We start from the raw sequence: 24,463 nt of genomic DNA on the forward strand, positions 1-24,463 counted from the left end.
CATAAATGAAGGACTGGGAGTAATGGTTAACTCTTGCATAAGGACAGAAAAGGGATGAGAGTTCGTTGCTAGACGGGTGCTACTCATCCATCGTAGAGGTGGAGGGATGCCAGCAGACACTTCAGAGAAGCAGTGACCATTGAAGTAGCGATAGAGAAGAGATAAAGATGCAACAGTGCGGCAAAGAGACAGAGGTTGAAGGGAGCCAGCAAGAGGAGGAAAGTTGATGAGACAAAAAGCCTTTGACTCCACCCTGTTGGGAAGTGCTGTATGTGGGGAGCCTCCCGACACATTAGAGTTGTACTCTAAACAGGGGCAAATAAAACCCGTGTATAAAGTCAACAACTGTGCAGAGGTAAACAAGGTACAGAGTCGGCATAGCACACCTAATCTCGTGGAAGCAGATTTTACAAGAGATGCAATATGATCTTTTCAACATAAGTCCCGAGTGAATGAAACCCCAAGCATATTCAAAGGTGATGCAGGATTGAGCTGGATTTTATTAAACATTAGTGGGTACTCCTTGTTGCAGACAACGTTAGAACAAGCATGATTAAACCAAGGCTTTCTTGCAGTAGTCAGAGGATATGTGAAAGGAATGTACACTTCCATGCCTGAGGGAATAACCTCCATAATGCACAAGGCACACTCAGATGGCTCCCAGCCATGGAAGCAATAATTATTCCATGGAAAATCAAAGAAGTACTGCCTGAGGGCCTCCCAATCTACAGCTCCAAAGTGCCACAATCAACGTTTCTTTGGAGGGTCCACATGCCGTACCGGAGTGATAGGACAGGTTCAGGTAATAATGTTATGATCGTAGGAGCCCAATGGAGAGAAAAGATCAACAGTGTAAGCAGAAGTATTAGTTGTAAGAAAGAGGTCAAGTATGGTGGAGCTGTCTCTCCAAGGCAGTCAGGGATATGGGTAGGGTGCTATACAAGCTGCTCTAGGTCATTAAGGATAGAAAAGATGTAGGCTTGTTCACCAGGTGGATCAGTGAAAGGAGATGAGAGCCAAAGGTGGTGGTGAACATTGAAATCTCCTAGAATGGAGATTTCAGAGAAAGGAGAAATGGATAGAAGGTGTTCCATTGTAGAAGTAAGGTAGTAAAAGAATTTTTTTTAGTAGAATTAGGAGATAAGCAAACAGCACAGATATATTTAGTCAGAGAATGACAGGAGAGCCAAAGCCAGAGAGTAGAGAATTCAGAAGAATCAAGTTCAGGAACACGAGAGCAAGATAGGTTGTTGTGTACACATACACAACATCCACCTTTGGCTTTGAAATGAGTATAGAGAAAGTAGGAGGATACAGAATAGGGTTTGCTGTCAGTCTCCTCAGACAGCTGAGTCTCAGTAACAAAGAGAAGATGAGGTTTAGAGGAGGAGAGGTGGTGTTCGATGGAGAAAAAGTTAGAGGAAAGGCCGCGAATGTTGCAGAAATGAAGAAGTGAGTCAGGCAGTGGATTCAGGCAGCTCAAAGAGTTGTCACCACGAGAGGGGCGGATGGTGGAGGCATTTATGCCCCCCCGGACTCCAAAGCATGGTATGGGTGCGCCATATCCTTTTTTTTTTTTTTTTTTTTTTTTTTTTTTTTTTTTGAGGGGAATGTGTACTGTGCATGTATATTGATGTTGACAGTTAGAGAAACATGTATTGGAAGGCATGCTGGCCTACTCTCTGAGTTACTGAAACACTGAAAGTGTTCAGCAAAGGGAAATGGTCAGGAACTAGTCCCGAGGGCTGATGAAACAGGAGCCCCAGCTCTCCCTGTCATCAGCTTTCCATCCACCTTGGGGGTACTGCCCTGCTTGACTGGTGCTACAGTCTACCCTTCGGCCACGTTCATCGATATTAGTGGCAGCAGTGAACAACCCTAACAACCTTAAACTTCAATAAACTATGTTCATTGATATTGGCGACAGCGGTAAATTTGAGCCATATGATGCCTCAAGACCTTATGGTGACGGTGCTTCAACGATCTACAATTACAACCAACCTCCCTGTGTCTCTTTGTATATGGCCACGTCATTGACAACTACATTGAGTGAGTGGACGGTGGGACCTACAAAAAACAGGATTCTAGTGCCTGAGAATGTTTCAGAGGCAGAAGTGAAGAATACTATGGAAACTTTGAGGATGGGAAGATAGGAGGTGTTGATGAGAAACTGTATATGCAGAAATTACAAAATATAGTAGAGAGTGTGCTATGAATTGTTCAAGGCCTATTTGTCAAAAAGTCTGGATGGGTTTAGCTACACCAGTGGAGTGCAAGAAAAATTATTGTGGGGTATGATGAGTTTTATTGGTAAGGCATTTGAAAAAGTTAAAGAGAAGGAAGGCAGTTGTCGGAATATCTAGTGAATAATGAACAGTGTGGATTCTGGATTGGTAAGGAATGAGTGGATTAGATTTTTACGGAAAGCAAATACCAGAGAAAGCAAGTGAGAAGGAATATAAATTGCCAGTACAGTAATACCTCGATATATGATACCCCTAGATGCAATACCCCAACTTAACAATGGGGGTAGAAATACCACCATACCCTGCCTAACAATGGCCAAACCCCGGTTTAATGATGGGTTTTGATTTTTTAAAAACTGATTTTGATGATATCTTAGACTAAAATTGTGTGTTTAGGTTGATCTATAAACTGTTTTTAGACCTAGATTAATATGTTTTAGCTCTAGTTGGGGTGAACATTATCATTTTGGGATACAGTTTACTAAGCTTAATTTTTTCCAGACTTATATTTGATGATTTTCAGATTTTATTTGTTGGTTTTAGTGAGTTATTTACAGGTGTTAGGCTTAGATTAGCATCCATGACAGCTGTTAGGCCATTTAGATTGGATTTAAACTTGTTTTTGGGCATTTGGTTGGGTTTTGGGCTTGGTTTGGGGGGAAACCCAAGGCTGGTAAATGCTCCATGTTACCTTACATATTAAAAGCACCCCGAAATACGATACCCTGCCTAACAGTGGGGTTTTACTTAACCAATTACATCGTTTAACTGAGGTATGCCTGTGTTTGTAATATTTGTGAATCTGGAGATAATGCATAACAGATTTAACATAGAGTTATTATGGAATGTGTTGCATATGAATTGCTTGGAAAGAAAGTTGCTGAATGCTGTAAAGGGCTTTTATTATGGTAGCAAAACTTGTTTAAGAGGAGATGGATGGATCAGTGGTTTAGAATCAGTGTAGGAGCAGGACAAGGTTGTGTGGGTGTGTGATATTGCCATAGTTGTTCACTTGCTTTGCTTTGTTTATAATGTCTCCAGCATGCTTGCATGTGTTGACCTAGTTCATCTAATGGTGACTCTCCATACTGCACAATTTCTAACAGCATACTGTTATATGAAGGTGGTTATGAGAGATGTCAAAGTAAAAATTGCAGAGGTAGGAGTGAATTTGATGATGAAAGATGAAAAATGAAATTAGTCAAATTTGAAGTAGGAATATACAGTACAGATGGTTCTCTGTTGCTTGTCAATAGTGAGCATAACGTGTGGATTAGTCCAGAGTTTTGTAAATGTCTTTGAATGGTGAGGTCTGAAAGCAAAATGGAAATAAGGGTAAAGTGATGGTTGTCAAGTGAGGAGGTAACACATTGTGCTTTGTTAATGAGTGAAGAGAGACGAGTGGTGGATAGAAGAGTTTAAATACACAGGTGAAAATGACAGAAAAGAGGTCAGTGTGTGAAAGTGGTGGTGAGATGAATGGTTCAGGATATTAAGGTAGCTAGTTCTATGAAGAACTTGATACAGAATATCCTTCTGAGTACAGAGGCTGCAGGAGGAAGACCTAAAAGTGTAATTGTGCCCATATTAACTGTTGAATGGAAAAAGTACCATAAATCAAAGAGTACAGGTAAGAGCAGTAGAAATGGAATTGTTTAGGAATGAATGTGGGCTGTATAGGCTGGGTAGGACAAGAAATGTTAAGATTCATAATGGATGTGCAGTAAAGATATTTGTTGATCAAAAGGTAGAAGTGTACTTAGATGGTAGGGTCAAGAGAGGATGGATGTGAGGCGTGGTGATAAGGATATATGTGATTGAAATTGTTAGTGGGAGAAGGCATGGAAGGTAAAGAAGGTGGATGATTAATGTAAGCAAATGTGTGAATATGTTGCCTTTGGATTTTGAGGAAGCAAAAAAATTGGCCAAGGAGAGATGTAGGTGGATGAAACATTGTATGTTTGAAGATGTAAAGTTGTGGGCAGTAATATTGCACCAGTCTTTAGTTGAGGAATTATTAACTTCTTACACAGTATTCTTTTTTTTCTCTCTCTCTCTCTCCAAGATCACAGCACTGGATTTCACAAGTCATTGCTCACTTTTGCATTATTCATCAGCTACTGTATGTAGTAAATTAATATTTATGACAAAAGGAGGTGCAAGGAACAGCATGGTGGAATGAAGAGGTGAGACAGGCTGCAGCACAAAAGAAGAAAGCATATAGTGAGTGGATGAGAAATGGGGGTGTGGAAGAAGTTGAGAGACAGAAGAGAGGGTTATATGTAGAGAGGAAGAGACAGGTGAAAAGATTAGTATGAGAGAGTAAGAAGAGGGTGGATGAGAAATTTGGAAGGAATTTGAATACAAAGTGGAGAGAATGTAAGAAAATGTTCTGGAAAGAGGTAAAGAGATTTAGACAGGGTGTCAGAGAAGTTAGTCGGGGAGTGAAAGTAAAAATGGTAGATTACTAGTGGAGAAAAGAGAAAAAGTGAGCAGATGGAGTGAACATTTTAAGGAATTGTTGAACATAGAAAATGAAAATAATGCAAGTGGCTGGGGAATGGCTGGGAGATAGTAGGATGGAAGTTGTAGAAGCAATGAAGTAAGTCAAAATGGGGAAATCCCCAGGAATTGATGGAGTTTGTGGTGAAATGCTGAAGCATGGGGAACAGACAGGAGTCGAATGAATGTGGAAGATGCACAGATTGGCATGAAAGGAAGGTAGAGTCCTGGAGGATTGGAAGTCAGGTATAATTAGTGGTAGGTGGGGGTGCTCACCATCCACTCACTCGATGTAGTGCTGCTTTCAGGTGTTTGCCTTTTCCTCTCCTCCATCATTCTTTTCTTCCATCCTCTGCTGTCTTTCTTTCCTTCATTCTTTCCTTGTCCTACTGCCTATGGGTGACTTTACACTCCCTCTTCTGTCTTTCTTTCCTTTATTCTTTCCTCTTCCTTCTACCTGTGGGTAACTCTACACTGAGTGACAAGCCAAATGGTTTCCTGTACACTGGGAAACCATTTACTATGCTGGGTGGTAACCATATAACCAAATTTTGGCGCCTGGTGGTTTAGTGAGTATTTAAGGCACTCCAGTTGAATTGAACTGGTGAAGGTTTATATGAAAAGGGTGGTTGGGGTTTATTGCTCACATAATGCCACTCAAGGATGAGTGAGGCTGGTCACTCTCATCTTAAATGTCAGGACCAACTTGCCTAGCCCCGGGTTCCTACGCTCCTCGTGGGGCGGCATATGATTGGATGATGCATGGATGGATGGATACATGGCTGGGGAATGGCTGGGAGATAGTAGGATGGAAGTTGTGGAAGCAATGAAGAAAGTCAAAATGGGGAAAGCCCCAGGAATTGATAGAGTTTGTGGTGAAATGCTGAAGCATGGGGAAGAGACAGGAGTAGAATGAATGTGGAAGATGCACAGATTCGCTTGAGAGGAAGATAGAGTCCTGGAGGATTGGAAGTCGGGTATAATTATTCCCCTGTACAAAGGAAAAGGGGAAAAAGAAGTGTGTAGTAATCATAGGGGCATTTGTCTTCTTAGTGTAGTGGGAAAGTATATGGTAGGATACTTATTGACAGAGTTAGGGAAATAACAGAGGAATTAGTTGAAGAAGAACAAGGAGGATTTAGGAGGGGAAGAGGAGCATTGTGGCGTGGATGTGGATGTGTTAGGAAGCTTTAGGAGAAACACATTGAAGTGGTTTGGCCATGTGGAGAGGATGGAGAATGAGAGACTGATGAGGAGATTGCATGTGAGTGAGGTGGAAGGGGGGAGAGGGAGGGGGAGGCCAAGTATTAGATGAAGGGATGAAGTAGAGAGGTGTATATGAGAGAGGGGGGTGTCAGCTGGGAGCAGGGCAGTGAAATGGCATGGGACAGGGCGACATGGAGGCGATTTTTTTGTGGCCATCCCTTATGAGATTAAGGCATCTGGCAATAGATATATAGATAGATAGTTTTATGTGACAGGAGTTACACCTTGTTTTTATTTGCTGTGCAATGGATTTTTTTTTTTTTTTTTAAATAAATATACTGTATGTATAATGCATTCACCTCTGGGCATAGACTCAACAGCCCTCCTACACACCTCTCAATTTTCACATGTCACCACCTTTACAGTAATACCCACTGCTTATACTGAATACCTGCAAGAGATGTCTCAATCTGGGCCAGTGTATTGGTATTAGTGGGGATATTTTTATGACTTGTTGGTGGGCTTGATTGAGAATTAGTTAAATCTTTTTAAACAAAATTCAAATCCATAAAGTGTTCACTACCCCAGCTGGGAATAAGGGTGTGTGAAATGCAGTTTTGTGTGGATTGTTTGGCTCCTGTACAAAGGAAAATGGGAAAAAAGAGTTTGTGGTAATCACAGAGGCATTTGTCTTCAAAGTATAATAGGAAAAGTATATGGCAGGATACTTATTTGACAGATTTAGGGAAATAACAGAAGAATTAGTTCAAGAAGAACAGAGAGGTTTCAGGAAGGGATGAGGTTGTGTAGATTAGACATTCATCCTAAGATGTATTGGAGGAAAAGTTTCTCAAGAAGGGAAAGAAGTTGAATGTTGCCTTCATGAACTTGGAGAAAGCACATAACAGAGTGGATAGACAAGGGATGTGCAAATTACTAAAAATTTCATTCATTGATTCATTCATATCCAATCCTACATTGCCCCATGAGGAGCATAGGAGCCCTGGGCTAGGCAAGTTGGTCCTGACATTTATGATGAGAGTGACCAGCCTCACTCATCTCTGAGTGGCATTACGTGAGCAATAAACCCCAACCATCCCTTGGATATAAACCTTCACCCGCTCAATCGTATTGGAGTGCCGTAATTACTCACTAAACCACCAGGCACCAAAATTTGGTTATATGGTTACCACCCAGCATAGCAAATGGTTTCCTGATGTACAGGAAACCATTTGGCTTGTCACTCAGTGTAGAGTCACCCACAGGCAGAAAAGTCACCCACAGGCAGAAAGAAGAAGAAAGAATGAAGAAAAGAAAGACAGAAGAGGGAGTGTAAAGTCACCCATAGGCAGAAGGACAAGGAAAGCATGAAGGAAAGAAAGACAGAAGAGGATGGAAGGAAAGAAGGATGGAGGAGAGCGAAAGGCAGACACCCGAAAGCAGCACTACATCGAGTGAGTGGATGGTGAGCGCCCCCACCTACCACAAATATTAAAAATATATGGAGTAAATAGGAAGTTGTTAACTGCTTCAAAGAGTTATGAGGACACTGGGGCTATGGTGTGTGTGGATTGTGAACTGAGTGAATTTTTCTGTCTGAATGTTGGATTGAAATATGGATGTGTCATGTCTCCATGGTTGTTCAGTTTTTATATGGATGGAGTTATAAAAGATTTTACAAGGTAGGACAGTGGATGTTGGAGTGGCCCTAATGAGGGAGGGCAGTGTTTGGAATTTACAGTTCTCTTGTTTGCAGATGATATTGCATTGTTAAGTGCTAATGAAGAGGATCTGCAAGGTTTGGTGAATGAGAGTTTGAGAGTATGTAAGAAACAGAATCCAAAGATGAATGTAAGGAAGGGTTGAGTTGTAGTCTTCGAGAGAATGAAGCCACTGAATGCGCAGTGAGACAAGGTGGTGAGGAAGTGGAAAATGTGAGTGCATTTAAGTACTTAGGTGATGTGATGGTGGTTGGTGGGGGCACTCACCATCCACTCACTTGATGTAGTGCTGCTTTGGGTGTCTGCCCTTTCCTCTCTTCCTTCCTTCCTCTTCCATCTTTCCTTCCTTCATTCTTTCCTCATCCTTCTGCCTATGGATGACTTTACACTCTCTCTCCTGTCTTTGTTTCCATCACTCTTTCTTCCATCTGCTTAAGGGTGAATCTACACTGAATGAGAAGTCAAATGGTTTCCTGTACACCAGGAAGCCATTTACTGTGCTGGGTGATAACTATATAACCAAATTATGACACCTAGTGGTTTAGTGGGTAATAAAGGTGCTCATATCGGATTGAGCCTGTGTAGGTTTATATCCAAGGGGTGGCTGGTGTTTTGTTGCTCATGTAATACCACTCAGGAATGAGTGAGGCTGGTCACTCTCATCTTAAATGTCAGGACCAACTTGTCTAGCCCTGACCTCCTACGTTCCTCATGGGGTGGCATAGGATTGGATGATGGATGGATGGTAATGTGATGAGTAAGTATGGAAGTTTGGAGGATGAAGTGCTTGAAAGGGTACAGCAGCGAAAAAGGTTGCTGGTTCACTGAAAACAGTGGTAAGAACTAGGGAATTGAACTTGGAAGTAAAAAATTCACTGCGTGACAGTATTGTGGTCCCACTCTTGTCGTATGGAAGCAAAGCTTGGACCTTTTTGGAAGGACACAAATCAAGAGTGAGAGTAGTGGAAATGAGTTATTTGAGAGGAGCACGTGGAGTTACATAGAGAGACAGACTGAATGTGAGGAAGTCAAGAAGTGTTGTGGTGTAGATGTGGATGTGATAGCATTAGAGAAATATATACATTGAGGTGGTTTGGTCATGTGGAGAGGATGGAGAGTGAGAAACTGACTAGGAGAGTGTATGTAAGGTGGAGGGGGGGTAGGAGAGAGAGACAAGATGAGATGGTATATGGTAGAGGGAATGCAAGTTGGGGGGCAGGAGGGCATAGAAATGGCAGGGGACAGGGTGATATGGAGGTGATTTGTTGCAGCCACCCCTTTACAGTGTTAAGGCATCTGGCTAGAGATAGATGTCCACAGTTTTATATGACAGGGGTTACACCTTGTTTGTACTTGCCAGTCAATGGATTTTTCTTCTTCGTCTTCTTCTTTTAATGCATCCTCCTCTTAGGCATAGGCAATTTCATCAGCATCCCTACACACCGCCCACCTTTCACACGTCACCACTTTGTATTGAATATATGCTAGGGATGTCTCATTCCAGACTGGTGTATTGCTGTTATTGGGGGTGTTTTTATGACATATCGGTGGCCTTCATAGATCGGTAAAGTCTGTTTTAACAATATTTAAATCCTTAAATTGTTCACTGTCCTGGGCTTTGTGAAATACAGTTTTTTGTGGATTCTTTGCCTATTATGTGGAACCAAGATTGAATTCAAAGGTTTGACTGATGACACTTGATAGGTGAATGGATGTGTGACCCGGTTCATTGGGAGCTCTATTTAATGGTTTTCCAACTTTGCTGCTTTATTGTTCCTTTTGTCTGGAGCCTTCTAACTCGATTCTCAGCTTTAATAATACTTGGCTCCACCTCACAAAGCAGATGAATCACACAGTATTGTGCCTCACAAAGCCTGAGGGATAGGGCCATTCAACTGACTTTCAAAAAAAAAAAAAAATCCATTGTCTCTTTATTTATCTATTGTTAAATGCCTTAATCTTGTAAGGGATGGCCACAAACAAATCACCTCCATGTTGCCTGGTCCCTCGCCATTTCACTGCCCTGCTTCCAGCTCACACACCCCTCTCTTATATGCCTCTCCACTCCATCCCTCCATCTTATCCGTGGCCTCACCCTCCCTCTCCTCCCCTCCACCTCACTCACATACACTCTTCTCGTTAGTCTCTCGCTTTCCATCCTCTCCACATGGCCAAACCACCTCAGTGTATTTCTCCTAATGCTTTCTATCACATCCACATCCACACCACAATGCTCCATCACTTCCTCATTTGTCAGTCTGTCTCTCCATGTAACTCCACATGCTCCTCTCAAGCAACATAATTCCACTGCTCTCACCCTTGACTTGTGTACTTCCATCAAGGTCCAAGCTTCACTTTTATATGTTAGAGGTGGTATCACATTGCTGTCATACAGTGACTTTTTTACTTCCATGCTCACCTCACTGTTTCTTATCACTGCTCTCAAAGAACCAGCAACCTTTCTTCCTTGTTGTACCCTTTCAAGCACTTCACCTCCAAACTTCCATCCTTACTCATCATACTACCCAAGTATGCACTCACATTTTCCATTTCCTCATCATCCAGGTTCACTGTATAGGTACATCCCCATTTAACGATGCAATTGGTTAAGTAAAGACCCATCGCTAGGTGGGGTATCGTATCTTGAGGTAGATTTAACGTGTTAAGTATAAGGATGCATTTTTGAGCCTTGGGTTCCCCCCCCCCAACCAAGTCCTAAACCTACCCAAATGAGTCCAGAAACAAGTTTCTAACTAAGCTAAACCCCCAAATAGCTTAAACTAAGCCTAAAAGCGGTTTATAACTCACGTCACCCAAAAATAAAATCTGAAAATCATCAGATATGTCTGGAAAAAATCAGACTTTGTAAACCATACCCCAAAATGACAATTTTCACCCAACCTATGACTAAACCACATTAATCAAAGTCTAAAGAGTTTATAAATCAACCTAAACACAAAATTTAAGTCTAAAATACCATAAGAATTGGTTTAAAAACAAAACAAAACCCATCATTAAACAGGGGTTTGGCCATCATTAGATGGTATGGTGGTATTTCTACCCCCATCGCTAAGCCGGGTATCATATCTCGGGATATACCTGTACATCCAGTGACTTCATTTCTCTCGTAGACTATACCTTTACTCTTCTCTACATCCGCCTTTAGATTTCATTTCTTACATGCTCTTCCAAACTCGTTCACTAAGTCTTGCTGTTCCCCTTTGTCAACACTTAACACAGTATCACCTTCAAACAACAGCACAGGAAGTTTCCAAATGTTGCCCTCTCTCATTAAAGCTGCTCCAGCATGCGCTGCCTTACCTTGTATCTCTTTTATAACTCCATCCTTATTTGGATTGAACGACCATTGAGACATGACACATCCTTGTATCAGTCCAACATTCAGATAGAAAAATTCACTCAGTTCACCATCCATACACACTGCAGCCATAGCCCCCTCATATATACTCTTCATGGGATTCAACAACTTACCATGCACTCCATAATATTTTCCACATTCCTTGTGTATCCACCCAGTCAAATGCTTTCTCCAGATCCATGAGGGCTGCATAGAAATTCTTTTCCTTCTCTAGAAGCTTTTCCACTAATGCTCTAAGAATGACTATCTGATCTATGCAACCGCCTTCCTTCCTAAAACATTGTTCTTTGCCAACTAATTCCTCTGTTGTTTCCCTAACTCTTGTCAGTAAGTATCGTACCGCATACTTTTCCTATTACACTACAAAGACAAGTGTCCCTATGATTACCACACACTTCTTCTTCCCCTTTCCCCTTGTACCGGGAAATAATTATACCTGACTTCCGATCCTCCGGGACTCTACCTTCCTCCCAGGCCATTCTGCACATCTGCCATATCTATTCTTCTACTCTCTCTCCCCCATGCCTCAGCATTTCACCATGCACTCCATCATTTCCTATGACTTTCCCCATTTTGACTTTCATCATTGTTACCACTACTACCAACTTACTGATTTCTTCCACTCTTCTCATCCCCCTCCTTCTCCCAGTCATTCCCCAGCCACTTATACTTGCATCTCTTTCATTCTTTATGTTTAACAGTTCCTGAAGGTGTTCTCTCCATCTGCTCACTTTTTCTCCTTTCTCCAATAGCTATCTACCATTTTTATCTTTCAGACCCTGACTAACTTCTTTATCTCCCTTCTAACTCTCAGTACCTCATTCCAAAACATTTTCTTACTTTCGCTCCATTTGCATCAGATTCCTTCCAAATTCCTTATCCACTCTCTACTTACTCTCTCTTCCTAATCTTTTCACCTTACTCTTCCTCTGTACATATAATTCTCTCCTCCATCTCTCAGATTCCTCCACGCCTCTGCTTCCCATCCACTCACTATATGCTTTCTTCTTTTGTGCCACAGCTTGTCTCACCTCTTCATTCCACCATGCTGTTTCTTGCATCCTCTTTTGTCTTCATCTCACACACCACTTCACATGCTGCACAGATTTCTTCTGTGAATATCTTGCACACATCATCCACCCCCATCTGCTCCAAATCATATTTACCTAATTGCTTCTCCACTTCGCTCTTATATTCTGCCTTTTTTTTTTCCATCCTCTTGCCACCTTTCTATCCTCATTGTATGAACTGCTTCCTCCTGTTCTTGTGTTCTCCTACTCCTCCATTGCATTTGAACCTTGAGTTTCACCACCTCCATGTGGTGGTTAGAAAGTCCACTCCCCCAACTTCTGTATGCTCTTGCATCCATTACACACCCTCTCATTCTGTCATCCACACACACATAATTAATCATTGCCTTTCATTTGCTTAGTTCACCACCCACCCTTCTCATCACTCGCCACATATACCTTTGGATCATTTTGTGTCAAAAGAGGGTACTGGCTATCACCAACCCCCTCCCTGCACAAATGTCCACTAGAACACTGCCATTCTCATCCACGTCTTCAGTCCCATCCCACTCACCAACTACTCCATCCACTTTCACATTCCCCGCTTTTCCATTCAAATCTCCAATGGAAAACATTCTCTCATTCCATTCAGACATTTCCATGTGCATTTCCACATTTGCCCAGAATTCTTCTTTTACTCTAACTGCAGTCTTGTGTTGGCACATACACACACACAGTCACCCACATTTGTAGACTTACTTTCAGTCATACCCACACATGCTTGAGCCAACTGATCCATACTCACTTATATTCTCCTTCCATCTTTTGTACCCAACAATACATAATCCTTCTTTTGCCCTCTCATTCTCACCTACTCCTGTGCATATACCCCATCCATACTTCAACTTTCTCACACTTGCACTTCTCAGTTTAGTGTCAGTTATTCCACATATGTCCACTTTTGCACCCTCAGACACTTGGACAATATCTCTCTTTCGCCAAATCATTTGCACCCCTTTCATTCCATGTCACAATCTGCACCATGTCCTTTGTTCGGTCCTTAGTCATCACCTGTTGGTTTTAGTTAGCTGTTTTCCAAGGAGGGGCTCTAACCCTCTGCCAACCCACTTGTCACATAGGGAACATGTTGGTTGGTTATAAGGTTACCACCCAGTGTTGTAAACAATTTCCTGGTTTACAGGAAATCATTTGGCTTGCCACTCAGTGTAGACCTACCCTAAAATAGAGTACTGCTACACTAAGTGGGTGGATGATGGGTGCCCCACGCACCACACTGTATGTAGATATACAAATATCTCCACATATACTTCGTCCATCCATATCCATCCATCATCAGTTCTTGTAGTTTCACAATTTCCACATTTTACCTTGCTTACTCACGCATTCACTGACATCAACCATGCTCGTTCTTAGTTCTCCACACCTACTACCATGATACTCACACAAATACGAACCACCTTTTTCACTGCCTCATTCACATGATGGTGATAATTAACGTGGCATAATGTAAACCATCACACTGCAATGAATTAGCCTAACAAACTTTGCAGGGCAACTATGGAGAAGTGTATCGAGGAACCATGAAGGACAAGCAAGGCCGGAAGGAGACAGTGGCCATTAAAAAGTTGAAATTAGTTGGACAGACGGATGATTTCAAGCGGGAGATTGACTTTATGAAGGTAAATTTTGTACTCGGCTTTTCTCCTTTTTTTCTTTTTTTTCCCCAAGCCTTTTGAGACTCATGTTGTTGTTAATGGTTTAATGAAGGGTTCATCTAATCATTCCAACTCAGAATGTCTCTGTCAATCAGAATAAAATTTTTGGAAGCTAAGAAGATTGATTTTTAAAATGTCATCATAATAGTAATACTACTAGTACAACCCTGGTCTGTCCAAGCAGACCTATCAGCCATAGGCAAGTAACTGCCCCAGCAGGGCCATCCCATGCAGTAGGTTTATGTTCCTTTGGGGTGGACAGCACCTTACCAAAGGAAATTGCAAGGAAAGTGTGGAGGTATGGTTCCTGGATGGATACTGCATTTCTGTCCCTCCAACCAATTAACAGGGGCACCATAGTACACTCCACATCACCCCATTATTTGCTTATATGGTTACTACCCAGTGTCAAATGGTTTCCTGGGTGACAGGAAACCATTAGGCATAAATTGTTTCCTTGGTTTAAGTTGATTACAGCAAAGGATTGTGCTGAGTCACCCAAGGAAAATGTAGGCACCACTGTACCAAGCAGTTAGATGATGGTTGCAATGACCTATCATATGTCATCTTAGTGAAATAGTTAAATGTCAGCAGCAGAGTACTACTGAACATTAACCCCTAACTGCTGGTTGATGTGTATAGCCGTCACGATTTTGGGTGCAGAGCACCACCGGATGACGTGTATTGCCACATGTGTCTTCACGCCACCCTTTGATCTTTAACTCACCCTTACTCATCGACGGGACCAGCAGGAGACATGGGGATACTTTCATTTGAAAGAGGAAGACTTGGTGAGTCTTATGTATCTTTAATTTTTTCATTAGCTGTTGTTGTTGTTCCCTTGGGAGTCTGGCCGAACAGCCCAGAGTCCCTTAGGAAGGCCATGGCCGAGACTGGGCTTTCCCACACAGCTCTCAAAGAGTGTATGTTGTGTTGTTGGCGTAGGTGATTGTGTGCAATGCAGTCTCCCATATTTTGCTTAACCCCTTAAACGCGGATCGTCGCGTTTGCGATGCTCGCCAAAAAGGACATAACGGCGGATCATCGCGTTTGCAATTCGAGTTAATTTTGAATAAACGCGGGCAAGGATGTTCCAGCTGGTATTGTCTATCAGTACCACCACCCTTTAGCTACAATTAGCATACTTTACCTTTGTACTACTGACCTCCGTTGTTGCCAAGTATCGCGTTTTTCCCCCCTCCCCCCCGCACCACGGCTCGGCCAGCCTGGCAGTGATACATGGCAGCACTCTGACTGCTCAGAACTGTAAATCTGCACTCTCCTCTCACAAGCAGTTTAGGAAACGCTTGTTTCCCCGGTTGTAACACTAGCTTTTTTTTGCACGGTTTGCCCCTGTTTAGGGTCAGTTTACCGCAGGCTTTCAAAGTGACATTATGGCGAGTTCTAGCTCTTCCGAGTCAGTGTGAGCAGCTGACAGGAACGAGAGTAAAGTGACAGGTGTAAGGCAGAATAAAAAGCGCGCCGCGGTGATCTTTTGGGAAGTAATATGATTGAAAATAATGTAGTATACATGTTTTTAGCTGTGAAAATGGAAATGTTTGTTGAGTGACGGGAAGACCGCCGCTGCGCTGCATGTTGGCCGTACACTCCGTTGATTTTAGCCTTATTTTCAGTGCTTATTGTACAAATACGGATTCCAAACTACCTGTATGTTGTAGTATAAAGTTTACTGTGACAGAATGAGGCTGTGGTAGAGGGGAAACCGGGTTGCTGGAGGTGTGAAAGTGAAGATTTTGTTACCCAACTTTGCAAGTCTCTACAAGTTCTTGGGTAGTCCACGAAGGCTCAACACCTGTCTCTGGAGAAAGCTGAATGTAAGTACTATCTGCCATACCAAGTATAATGTTCTAGGGTTAATCTCTGATTTTTGGCTAATATTTTCTTACAGGTACTCAGACCGCGATACAACCCCGCCACCCAGGGGGGGGTCGGCTGTCCATGGCCACGCATTAGGGGTTAATAGTATGGGGTGCTGTGTTGCATCCTGGACAGGCATCAGTGATGGAGTCATCCAGCCTCTTCTGGTAGCTGAAGAGGGCTGGATGGTGCCCATATCTCAGCCTGGGAGATAGGATTCAAAAGGGTGGATGTCAGGAGGTCTTGCATGCAACTCTGTGTTGTCTTTAAGTGACTGAATGGAACGGCGAATGATCTGAGTGTGGATATGCTTCTGGAAACTGGCCTGAGGTGGGCGAGGGGGGAGAGATGACAGTATTTGTGTATGGTATCGTGTGCTGGGTGTTGTTTTGATGTTCCTTGGTGTGCGTGGATGTGCTGTCATGTAATATAGTGGACATTGTGGGTTTGTGGAGGCTGCAGCAAGAAACCAGGTGCCTCTCATGTCTAGGTGATCCTTGACTTTGAGGACTTTGGTTTCTTGATGTAGGTGGTCTGTGGGTGTTAGTAGCTGTGCAGCCCGTGATTATTTTTAGGACCTTGTTCTGTATGGTCTGTAGATTGTTGTAGTGTGTTTTGGTGAGGTTAGGAGCCCAGGCAGGGCTTGCATAATTCATCACTGATCATATGTATTGTTTGTATACTGTGGTGGTGGTTGATTTGTTGTGTCCGAATGTTGTACGGGCAAGTGACCTCAAGGCATTGAGTCTTGGTGTTATTTTATTTTTAATGTTTGTGATGTGTTGTTTAAATGACATTGATGTATTGTAGGTTGCACCAAGGATTTTGTGTGTGTGTGTGTGTGTGTGTGTGTGTGTGTGTGTGTGTGTGTGTGTGGTAGGGGAGTGTTGTTTATGGTGAGGTGTGGGATGTGAATGTGTTCTGATGTCCAGTTTGTGAGAAGGGTCACTGTAGATTTGGCAGGGGCTATTTTGAGCCTATTTGTGGTGAACTATTCTTGTAATGTGTTGAGTTAAGGTTGGGTGATGTGTGCAGCTGTGTTTGCGTTTTGGTGCGTACATGTAAGTGTTATGTCATCTGCATAGCTAGCTATGTGTATCTGTGGTGTGTTGGGTGTGGGTATGTCGTGCATGTATAGGTTAACCCACGGCGTCCCGTCGACGTTCTTTAACATCCACATGTTTTGTCACTGCCAATCCCGTCGACGTAAGTAAACGCGAATCAATTGCAAGGTCCCTAATTTGCACAATTTTCAATTTTCATGAGTGATTTTTGGTACGTATACATGTGACACCTTCCTCTACAAGATGCCAGGCAGGGACAATGCCTTACCCAGCGTGACCTCCCCCCCCCTCTGCATGCCATTGTTTCAGCAATTCACCGGTTGTCAGTGACCTGGCCAGTAAAGCCATGTCATGCCATGGTATGAAATTCAGAGCCAGAGTGATTCCCCAATCAATGACAATGTGGAGGACAAACTTTACATAGCATTAGAGGAAGAAACAGTCAGAAATGATGATTAGGTAATGTGACAAAATAAGGTCAGGTATGGTGATGAGTTAGTGAGTGAAACAATGCTTGTATTGCCTATATTACTGCTTGAAAACCAATATACTCTCGTACTACATGTAAATTCGTACCAAGTAAATAAATAAATACCGTTTATGAGTGGTGTGAAATAGTTATCCTCCCATAGAACTCGTTTTCTTTGGTGCCAGCCTGATAGAAATCCCAGTAAGGTAAGGAGGTACTGGTACCTGGATCGAGTATTTTAAACCTCAGGTGAGCGATTTCTCTATGAATTTTCGATGTTTCTCACCAAAAGCGGAGGTTTGAGCCAAAAAAAAAAAAAAATCCAAAAATGGTCGGGATTGGGGGGAGTCAGTGGTGGAAAAGTGGTCGGGATGGGGTGGGTTAAAGAGTGTAGGGGATAAAACAGATCCTTGGGGGACGCCGTTTATGAAGTTTCTGATGTTAGAAGACTGACCAGCAAATGTTTCGTGTGCACATCTGCCTGCTAAGTGGTTTGCCTGCCATCTTTTTGTGTCATTGTGCATGTTTGTGTTGAGTATTTTGTTTGTGAGGTTGTGGCGGGGGATGGCATCAAAAGCTTTGCTGATGTCTAGTATGATTAGGAGTGTTGTGTGTGGTGGCTTAGCTGAATTCATGCCATCAAAAACTCTCTGTGTAAGGTTTGTAAGAAGGATGTTTGTTGAGAGTAGTGGCCTAAAGCCATGTTGTGATTGGGCTAGGGGAATGTGAGGTGCGATTAGTTGTAGTACCAGTCATTCAGTGACTAGAGGGGGTGCAGAGGAGTGTGATAGGGCGGTGTGAGGAGGGTAATGTGGGGTCTTTGTTGGGTTTAGGGATAGTGATGATAATGCCATGCTTCCGGATGTTGGGTATTATGTTGTGTGAGTAGCTGTAGTTTGATATGTTGGTGAGTGCTTGTATGCCTTGTGGTCCAAGGTGTTTAAGGTGAATGTTGCTTATGTTGTCTGGTCCACAGGCAGATGAGTTCTTAAGGTTGTCAATGATGTGCTTCGTCTGGTTGTAGGTGAAAGGTGCGTAGTGTGGGTCTGTGGGGAACTGTCTCTTATGTCGGATGATACGTCGGTCGTTGCGATGGGGGTTTAGTTGGCTGACTTGTGAAAAGTGATTGATGAGAGTGTTTGCTTGTTGTTTGTTTGAGGGTATGGTGTCTGTTGTTGCGATGGCAACGTGTGATTGTGTGGTGTCGCTGTTGGAAAGTGTGATGCTGTTTAGTGTTTTATAGAGTTTGCTGATGTTTGTTTTGTGGTCAAGTGTTTGGAGATAATTATTCTAATTTAGTGTTTGCTTTTCTGATATTTTATTGTTTATTTGAGTGTTGAGTTCTTGTATTTGTTGTACGGTGTCTTGTGTATGGGGTGTTGGGGAGTGTCGCAGTGTGTCCCGTTGTCTGATGAGGCCTTGAATTTCTGGTGTGACATTGGGGTTGTTTCTCTTTCTGTTGCCTCTAGGGATGTGTCTTTTGTCTGCGTTTTGTATAATTGTATTGAAAGTATGCACAGCGGTGTTGATGTTTGTGATGGGTGTACTAATTAGTGTTTCGAAATGTTATAGTTTGGCGGATTTTAAGGTTTGAAGTAAGGGTATTTTTTTTTCCGTCATGGATAATCCCCATAGGGAGGAGTGTGCAACAACGGAAAACCCCCAGCATGTAGGGGTTAAGGGAAAATTTTTACCGGATGTTTGGCCTTTAAGAGCCAGTGCCACTGAGGTAACTTATATTTGAAATTAGCTCTTAGCAGTACCCCTAGTGCCTCCAGGACAGTTACCGGCGCTCTCCTAGGAACCCAGTTAATTATTCCCAGGAACTTGAGTGATATTTAACCCGTGGATTGCACAGTTACCCATTTTTATCCCACCCCGTGGTGTGCAAAAGATTATTTTTTTTTTGTTTTTAGTTTTTATTATAAACTTGAAGGTAAACATCCAGGACATCATCTGGTGAAAAAAATCTCTCTCTCTCTCTCTCTCTCTCTCTCTCTCTCTCTCTCTCTCTCTCTCTCTCTCTCTCTCTCCATCTTTGCTTAGCACCATGTGTAAGTTTGTGAAGGGATGTAGTGAAAAAATTTATTAAAAAAAGAAAAAAATTTAGTTTTTATTTATTATAAACTTGAAGATAAACATCCAGGGCATCATCTGGTGAAACATAAAATCTCTCTCTCTCTCTGTCTCTGTCTGTCTGTCTGTCTGTCTGTCTCTCTCTCTCTCTCTCTCTCTCTCTCTCTCTCCATCTTTGCGTAACACCATGCGTAAGTTTGCGTAGGAGTGGATTGGTTAGTGGTGATGCACGGCCACTGGAAGGTTAGCACAACCTGAGCTGTGGCTCACTTGGCAGTGCTTCCCAGCCTGAGCTGTGGCTCGCAGTCCATGGCTTAAAAAGATATTGAAGCTGAGCACTTTTTAAAAACTGTGAGTATGACTTAAGCTTGATTCACTGTTAACCCTTTTAGGCCAGTTTTTGTTTAGGTTCCATATTTATAAAGATCATTTATAAATATGACAAGCTATTGTTATAATGTAGATTCATAAGTTGATTATATTTATAAGTACCTTATGATTCTTTATGAATATACTGTATTGTCAGATTCATAATGTGACCATTAAGTCATTTTATGCCCTTTCTGAGTCATAGGCCTTTACAGTCTAGCGGTAAACATCGTGGCTTTGTAGTTTAGATGGAATGAATTAGAGTCAGTATATTATTGGATTTTCTGCCTAATATGCGCAGCCTAAGGACATCTTTGTTTATATACAGTAATTCTGGCAATCCCAAATTATTTTTCTCAGCATAGGAGAGACACTTGCAACTTTCTTAACCAGCTTTGAAAGTGAAGTGAAAAGAATGTTGTAAATTTCTCAGGATACAGGGTTATAATAATAGAATACAATTAGATTGTTTATAAAGGCTCCAGCATGCTTGCATGCATCAGCCTTCATCACCTAGTACGGGCTCTCCATGCTGCTCGATCTCTGATGGAGTCCCTGTTCAGTCCCTTATCCCCGAGGTCACATTCTGTGACCTTGTACCAGGTGTTTTTTTGGTCTGCCTCTTGCAACTCATCCCCCAGTGTTCATATTTCTCTTTTCCTGCACCCAGTAATCATCCCCCATCCTCTCCACATACGCAAACCATCTCAATCTGCCTCTCCTCATCACAGCACCAATACACTCCCGTTCCATCCTTCCTTTTAACTCCTCCATCGTAAACCCAGTCCCCCCAGTCCTCACATTCAAGGATGCACAGCTCATCCACCTAATCATTGTCATTTCTGTCCATTTGAGCCTGCAGATATCCTCTTCCTTTACTGCCCCGGTCTCACTACCATACATCATTACACACCTAACACATGCAGCATACAAAGATCCCTTAGCATGGAGAGAGAGCCCTCTCAGTGTCAGGAGAGGCAACAGCCCCCTGAACTTGTTCCAACCACTGCTCCCTGTAGCTGCAGAGCCAGCTCCTTCCCGTACTCCAGCACATTACGTGTCTCCCAAACAACGGGAGTTTTCCACACACTCAAGAGACTCACCTACAGGATCAGTCCTGTCACACCTGACCATCTCCACATGATCTAACCAACACACTGCACACGTGAAATTAGCATTATCTTGCAGTCTACCTCTAATACCACTATATCTCCTATGCACCCACTTATCACAAACAGCGCACAAGGTGGAATTACTTTCCATGCCTTTGTGGCAAACTGCACATGACCACTCTTCTTCTTAATTGCTGCCACCAACCCCAGATACCATCACCAGTGTTTTATCTGCATTTGTTCTCAGTCCCTTGTGCCCCGTACCATTTCTTCACTTCCTAAACCATTCCTTCGCCTATCTTTCATTCTCTGCAATCAACACCAAGTCATCGGCATACAATATCTCCCACAGAAGACCATTTCTTAAGTCTCATGAGAGGGCTTCAAGCACCACGATAAACAGTAAGGGGCTCAAGTACAGAGCCATAATAATCTGTCTGTCTATTGCCAGATGTCTTAGTCCTGTATGGGGTGGCCACAAGCAAATCGCCTCCATGTCGCCCTGTCCCCGCCATTTCATTGCCCTGCTCCCAGCTCACACACACCCTCTCTCTTATACCTCTCCACTCCATCCCTACATCTCATCCTTGGCCTCCCCCTCCCTCTCCCCCTCTCCACCTCACTCAGATACACTCTCCTTATCAGTTTCTCACTTTCCATCCTCTCCACATGTCTAAACCACCTCAGTGTGTTTCTCCTAACGCTTCCTATCACATCCACATCCACACCACAACGCTCCTTCACTTCCTCATTTGTCAGTCTGTCTCTCCATTGACACCACATGCTCCTCTCAAATAACTCATTCCCACTGCTCTCAGTCTTGACATCTGTCCCTCCATCAAGGTCCAAGCTTCACTTCCATTCATTAGAGTTGGTATCACAATGCTGTCATGAAGTAGCTTTTTCATTTCCATGTGCACTTCCCTGTTTGTTATCACTGCTTTCAAGGAACCAGCAACTTTTCTTCCCTGTTGCACCCTTTCAAGCTCTTCGCCCTCTAATCTTCCATCCATACTCATCACACTACCCAAGTACTTAAATGCACTCTTATTTTCCATATCCTCCTCATCCAGCCTCACTGTAAATTCAGTGACTTCACTTCTCTCAAAGACCATAACTTTACTCTTCCCTAGATTCACCTTTAGATTCCATTTTTTACACACTCTCCCAAACTCATCCACCAAGCCTTGCAGCTCCCCTTCATCTTCATTTAACAACACAGTATCATCTGCAAACAACAGTACTGGTAGTTTCCAAACACTGTCCTCTCTCACTAGGGCCACTCCAACATCCACTGCCTTACCTTTTATCTCTTGTATAACCCCATCCATATACAGATTGAACAGTCATGGAGACAAGACACATCCCTGTTTCACTCCAACCTTCAAATAGAAAAATTCACTCAGTTCACTATCCACACGCACTGCAGCCTTAGCACCCTCATACATACTCTTCACGACCTTCAACAACTTCGCATCTACTCCATATATTCTTAATACTTTCTATAATCCTTGTCTATCCACCCTGTCATATGCTTTCTCCAAATCCACGAAGGTCGCATACGACTTTGTTTCCTTCTTGAGAAACATTTCCACTACAGATCTAAGAATGAATATCTGATCTACACAATCTCTTCTCTTCCTAAAACCTCCCTGTTCTTCTCCAGCTAATTCCTCTGTTATTTCCCTAACTCTGTCAATAAGTATCCTACCATATACTTTTCCTATTAAACTAAGAATGACAAATGTCCCTATGATTACCACACACTTCTTTTTCCCCTTTTCCTTTGTCCAAGGGAATAATTGTACCTGACTTTCAATCCTCTGGGACTCTACCTTCCTCCTATACCAGTCTGCTCATCTTCCACATCCATTCTATTACCATCTCTCCCCCATATCCCTTTGGGTCCCAGAGTTCCTGGGCAGGGCATTGCACTGGGCGGATGCTAAGCATACTGCCCTCCGCCTATCGGCTTATAGTCGTGAAGCTCAAAGGTCCCTACCCAGGGGTTCCCTACTTTGTTAACCTTTGAATATTCCCAGTTCCGTCCTATACTGAGGGCACTGGGCTCAAATGGGTTAAAGACACCGATAGATTTGCCAGTCATTAATAGTAGTTTGTAGTGTTAATTTAATGTTTTATAGAAAATATTTTACTGTTAGCTTTATAACTTTACAGTACAGCATTTATTGTGTGCATTTGTAAACATGCACAATAAATCCATTGAGCAGGTTGGGGGGAGGGGGAAGATCTTACAGCCTGAATGTTTTGGGTTCAGTTAGTACTTGTTGTTGTTGTTGCTCTACCTAGGTTATGCCTGATCCAGCAGATCCATTGACTATAGGAGAGCAACCCTCCTTCTGGGGTTGTCCCATAGTTTTCGTACACTGTCGATGCTGTATCTGCGTCTTAGTATAGCATGTGTTGTGCAGTACTTCATAATGTGGGTTATTTTGTGTAGACTTGTTCTGTAAGCAGGGCACTTGTCATCTGTGATTCCACCCAACCCAGATATAAGGAAGTAGCTGAGGAGGGCTGGGTGATGTCCTGATCTGTGCCTAGTTAGGTGAACTTGATGACCTCTATTTATGGATACATCTGATGGATATATGTTAGGAGGTAGGCTTGTTGTGTAGTGTTCCTATTGAGATGTATTTCCCTGCATGTGAAATGAGTACATGAATATTCTTGTTTCTTCATTGTCAGTTTCGGAATGTCTGGAGTCGCTAAAGAGGGTCTTGTGTGATGATTGCTTTATTTGTATGAGTGTGTGGTGTGGCTGTGTCATATAGTAGGTGTTGTGTTTTAGCGTTGGCTGCCACATAGAATTGTGTGCTCCCGATGTCAAAATATTCCCTAACAGAGAGGACTTTGTTTTTAATGTTTGAGTGTGCTGTTCATATTGGTTGTTCATTCATATAATTTATAAAGGCTCTAGCATGCTTGCATGCTTCAGCCTTGGTCACCTAATGGCTGCTCTCCACACTGCTTGATTTTTGGCAGCCTCCCTGCAGTATTCAGATGTGGACATAGTATTGGTGTATCATCATCATCATCATCGTCGTCGTCATCATCCAGACCTCCTTTCCCACCCTAACATAGGGCGAGGAGTATCAATGTCCAGACAGTCCAAATTTGCCCAATTCAATGGGTCACACTTCCATTCACTCATCATTCAAGCCCCCGGAATCATGGCTCTGTCGGATATGCCAAAAACATTCACCATGTTCTGTAGCTTCACATAAACGTATCCGACAGAGTCAGTCCAGACAGTGTCACATTAAAAACGGGTGCCAGATCCCTGATCATGCATTTCTCCTCACAATATTCATCCAGCAAGCTCGATCACTTGTCAGTCTCCTAGCCTCACCGACGTCCAAACCTCTCTTCCTCACACACTTATCCATCATATCTCTCCACCTGCTTGGCCTACCTTGTCTCTTCCCTCCCTCAAAATTGCTCAGATATACCTTTTTGAACACTATTGTTATCCATTCTCTTCTCATGACCATATCATCTCAGTACACTGTCTTTGATTCTGGTGTCCACAGACTTCCTCACTCTCTGTATTCCACATACATTCCTCAGCAGTCCCATATCCACTGCTCTCACTCTTGACTTTTTGTTTTCGTGCCACACCATAGTCTCACATCCATATGTTGAAGTTGGCACTAGGCCTAACACTCCTTCATGTA

At 42.8% G+C, this 24,463-nt stretch overlaps 1 protein-coding gene across 1 annotated transcript in view; it reads left to right on the top strand.

The window, feature by feature from the left end:
- Window positions 1-24,463, top strand: part of hop (tyrosine-protein kinase hopscotch) — a 271,133-nt gene that overhangs the window by 170,603 nt on the left and 76,067 nt on the right. The window contains exon 18 of the mRNA XM_080275140.1: window positions 13,636-13,764. Within this exon, the coding sequence (XP_080131266.1) occupies window positions 13,636-13,764 (129 nt within the window). The remainder of the gene's footprint in view (window positions 1-13,635; window positions 13,765-24,463) is intronic.

This window comes from Coenobita brevimanus, chromosome 60 (genome assembly GCF_032717465.1).
Source record: "Coenobita brevimanus isolate Jiangsu-jjx chromosome 60, ASM3271746v2, whole genome shotgun sequence".
NCBI lineage: Eukaryota > Metazoa > Arthropoda > Malacostraca > Decapoda > Coenobitidae > Coenobita > Coenobita brevimanus.